Source organism: Sipha flava, unplaced genomic scaffold (genome assembly GCF_003268045.1).
Source record: "Sipha flava isolate LNK unplaced genomic scaffold, YSA_version1 298_pilon_pilon, whole genome shotgun sequence".
NCBI classification, from domain to species: domain Eukaryota; kingdom Metazoa; phylum Arthropoda; class Insecta; order Hemiptera; family Aphididae; genus Sipha; species Sipha flava.
This window is the reverse complement of record NW_020272970.1, coordinates 50,747-55,036: the sequence shown is the minus strand read 5'-3', so window position 1 is coordinate 55,036 and position 4,290 is coordinate 50,747. Positions and strand designations below refer to the sequence as shown.

Genomic DNA, 4,290 nt, shown 5'->3' with positions numbered 1-4,290 from the left:
ATGTCTTTAATTTTTTTAATATCAAATATTTCATTGTCACTCATAAATTCTGAAAAGCATGAGGAAATTTCAAAGTTTACATTATAAACATAATTTATCCATAAACGTATTTTTTTTTTTGGAAAGCATCGATATTATCAGAGAGAACTAATATATATTAGATATAAATATTATACTAATATTTTACCTTGAAGACTTAAATTTAGACTATTTAATTTATCAAAAATATCGGAGAGGTAACTTAAAATTGCTAACCAATTTTCATTTAAGAAGTGTTCTGCAAGTGTACTTTTATGTTCAAGGAGGAAAATTCGTATTTCATCTTTAAGCTCAAAAATTCTTAATAATATTTTACCACGGGATAACCACCTAACTTCAATATGAAGTAGTAGTTTTGTATGATCAGATCCATTTCATTACAGAGTATCGTAAATAATCTAAAATTTAGTGCTTTTGATTTTATAAAATTAATTACACTAATTGTATTTTGTAGTACTTCATTGACAAAGGGTTCAAGTTTTTTAGCTGCTAAAGCTTCCCTATGAATCATACAATGAGTAAATAGTATATTTGGTGAAATTTCGTTAACTTTAGCTCTAAAGCTTTTCTTTGATCCAGTATGTGCTGCTGCGCCATCTGTACAAATGGCTTTACACATTGACCACGAAATTTTATTAATTTCAAAAAATTTATTAACAAGCATAAATATGTCATTACCAGTGGTTCTGCCGTTTAATGTATGACAAAATAAAAAGTCTTCAAAAATTTCTTTTTTTTTTTAATATACTTGACATACACAAGAAGTTGAAAAAAGTTAGAAATATCTGTAGATTAGTACAGTTGCATTGCAAAATAATTATTTTGCAATCTATTTAATATTTGTTTTAATATATCATCGGATATGTTCAAAATTCGACGTGTTACAGTGTTATCAGATAATGAAATTGATTTTTAATCATTTGCATATGCCTCACCGTGCATAGCCGTTACAATTTTTATAGCAGCTGGCAAGACAAAAGATTCGCCAATCGAATGCGGTTTTTTTGTTTTTGCTATTAAGTATGAAACCTCAAACGATGCAGCTAAAGCTTTTTATGAAACTGTAGAAAATGTATGAAAAACTATTTTTTGAACATTTAATGAATTTTCATGTCTTTTAAAAAATTGTTCATCTTTATTACTAAATTGCGGATGAGTTTTGCGAACAAGTTTTTTGGTCATAACTTCCAAAATAAGTTCGACCGGCTTTTTTTGAAAGTACCATCAAATTAAGCATGCAAAAACACATTTTGAAAAAAAAAAAATTCCAAAAAATCGCTTGGGAGCTAAACTGCATTTATGCCTGCGGATGTTTTGTTTCTAAATGTCATTTAAGTTTAGAGGGTTTCATACTTTCGGAAGCCAATATTTCTAAACATATTATACACTTAGGATGATGCTTACCTTTTTCTTCAATAAATAAAGTAAATCCAAATTGTATATACTGATCTTGATATTTACGTTCTTTTTTATTGTTCTCAAAATTGTAAGTTTTTTTTTCTTCCAATTCCTCATTAATAGATTGGTCCATTGTAATTTCCGACAATTTACGTTTTTTATTTACACTTGCACTTTCACAAGAAGTCGAAGGTCGTTTAATTAAAAATTTGCCCATTTTAAAACAATGTAATAACTAATAGTTGTGTACTCAAAAATGTTGTCTTATATCGCGTGAAATAAATGTACTGCTCAAATGACACCTAGGTAGGAACTGATTATTATAAATATTTGCGACTGAAATCGTTCAATTATACGTATATGATCGATACTAGTTACAAAAAATTTAATAATCTATATCAGCTATCGTCCGATAAGATTACGCACCTCGGCATGTTATTGTATAGATATAGAATCAAATAAATAATTAACTTATTTTATTTCTAAATAATATGGAAAAATCATTTCGTGTATTATTTTTGGTGACCCCCAAACCTATCATTCGCGACCCCAGATTGAAAACCACTGATTTAAAACCGTGGTCTTTGTAGTGGGCATACAACAATAATATGAATAATAATAATAATATGTAATATTATATTGTATACATCGTGACCACCGATGTGGCGAAAAAGCACCACTCAGCCATCCATTGTTCTGCAATTCTAAAAATGCTGTTGTTGTTTCCACGAAAATTGTATTATAAACGGTGCCGAAGTGCGTGTAAAAAAAAAAAAAACGAAAAAGACTTGTACACTCAAGATAACACGACGAATGAGTTACAGAATTTATACATATACCGCCTTAGTATAGCAGTAGCAGCAGTTGATTTTCGCTGTTTATAAACTAAATCTTTATACAACACAGCCCCGTATCACAACGGTCCTCGAACCGTTATTTCTCGGTTTTTTCGCTGTACATCGAATCAACTATGTATTATAATTTGATAACTAGCCGATTTTAGGGCTGTGAAAGAATAATTTATCAACTTAACTTTGCTTTTGACAAGTATAAGCTAATGTATTTACATGGTGCGCGTACCTATTTTTACCTTTTATAAACATATTAGAATCTATACACAGATTTTATGTTATTCTTTGTTACGCGTCCAAATAATAGCGTAGTTAACGTAAGTATATTTAATCTCAAATCATACACATTCCTAGTTTTAAATACCTTTAATAACGAATTTAGGAACCGTAATGGAGTAAATATTTTTGGTTTTAAGAAAGTGTAGACGAATTTAAAAAAAAATAAATTCTTATTTGACATAATATTGGAAAATATTTGATGAAATTAGAAATGTATAGATGAATGTACAACTTGAACTAAAGTACAATCGATATCCATATTCACACCGATAAAAGTAAGAAGTGAATATTGGAGTGGAACGATAATGGTAAGCGGTGGCACCGATTACGTATTTTTACAGTTTACTTTTGAACCAGCTTAATTTCGGGGTGCAATTTAGGTATATTTTATATTATTATACCTGTTGATGAGTAATTTTTGAAAAGTTTGAATTATTTTTTTCTATTGTGTATTTGGGTATCAGAATTGGATGGTGGCCAACGGGTATAGGCTTTGGTGAATTAAATCATCACCTGTGCTATCTGAATTCCACGTCATTGCATATGAAAAGTAATAGGCGTCGCAATTTTCTATAATATATAGTTAAATTATAGTAGTAACTATGGTATACTGGTATCGACGGCGTTGTCATAAGTTATTGTTTCACAGTATACGAAAGTAGACAATATTTTGGCTGATCTCGTGTGGAACATCATTCTTGGCAAACAAGAACGTTGGAAACGATACAATAATAATATTATACATATAACATATTAATGCACTAAATATTTAATACAAAAAAAAAAATGATAAGATAGAAAAACGTACAAGTATTATGATTAATATGACAACTGATTAATGATAATATTTTATCGATAGTTTATACTTAATGGTTTATAAGTACCAATATTTGTATATTTTCTTTATAAGCACCTTATAGGAGAAATTATATAATATAGCTGATCATAGGCGTATGTAGGGGTGTTTTGGATGGGACTTCTCTCTACCGAAAAAAAAATTATATGACAATATTGTACTAAGATTGTCAACATTTATTTTTAATTATATTTTATTTTTGATGTAATTTTTATTTAAGGGGATGACAATTGCTCTCATTGCCCCCACTCCTAGATCCGCCCAAGGTAAAATATAACATTCTAATAAAATAGTTTTATTGCGACTCCAGCGTTTAAGTGTCATTGCACTGCGCCCGTCACAGAACAGAAAAAGTAATCGCGTGCAAACACAGTATTATAATAATTTCTCGTCGGGAGACGTCACTCGAGTTTCACTTTTTACTCGCTTTCCGTTAGGTGCTGGTAGCAAGCGGTACGATTAACAGACGGCGAATCGACGATATGCAACCAAGGACCGCGCCAACCGGGACCAGGCCTTCAGACCTGACCCCTGCGGGCGATGAGTACATATAATTTACATATAATAACATACATATGCATAAATGTGTACGCGCACGCGTACATTATAATGTATCCGCACGATTACAGCGTATACGATAAACGGTGGCGGCGATGTTTTGTGAAATTTCTAATACCCGTCACAAGGTTAACAGTGCGGCGGCAATGTTAAATATATTATTTTTTTACCGCGTTTCAAGGTCCATCGTTCGATTGATCCGCGCAAAATGCAGTCGCCAAAAAATGTACCACCGTTTATAAACACACACGTTCACATATATATTCGTAATAACATCCGACGCAACAATAATAATATACGATCCTGTCC

The 4,290-nt window shown here is 30.9% G+C and overlaps 1 protein-coding gene across 1 annotated transcript; it reads right to left on the bottom strand.

The window, feature by feature from the left end:
• Positions 1–457: 457 nt before the first annotated feature.
• On the bottom strand, positions 458–1,728 carry LOC112685921 (protein FAM200A-like; the record flags this gene model as incomplete). The annotated part of the gene is made up of 2 exons (XM_025557973.1): positions 1,448–1,728; positions 458–682 (listed from the first exon to the last, which is right to left on the bottom strand). Coding segments are annotated over exons 1-2 (432 nt in total), but the record flags the coding sequence as incomplete, so codon positions are not given.
• Positions 1,729–4,290: the final 2,562 nt, after the last annotated feature.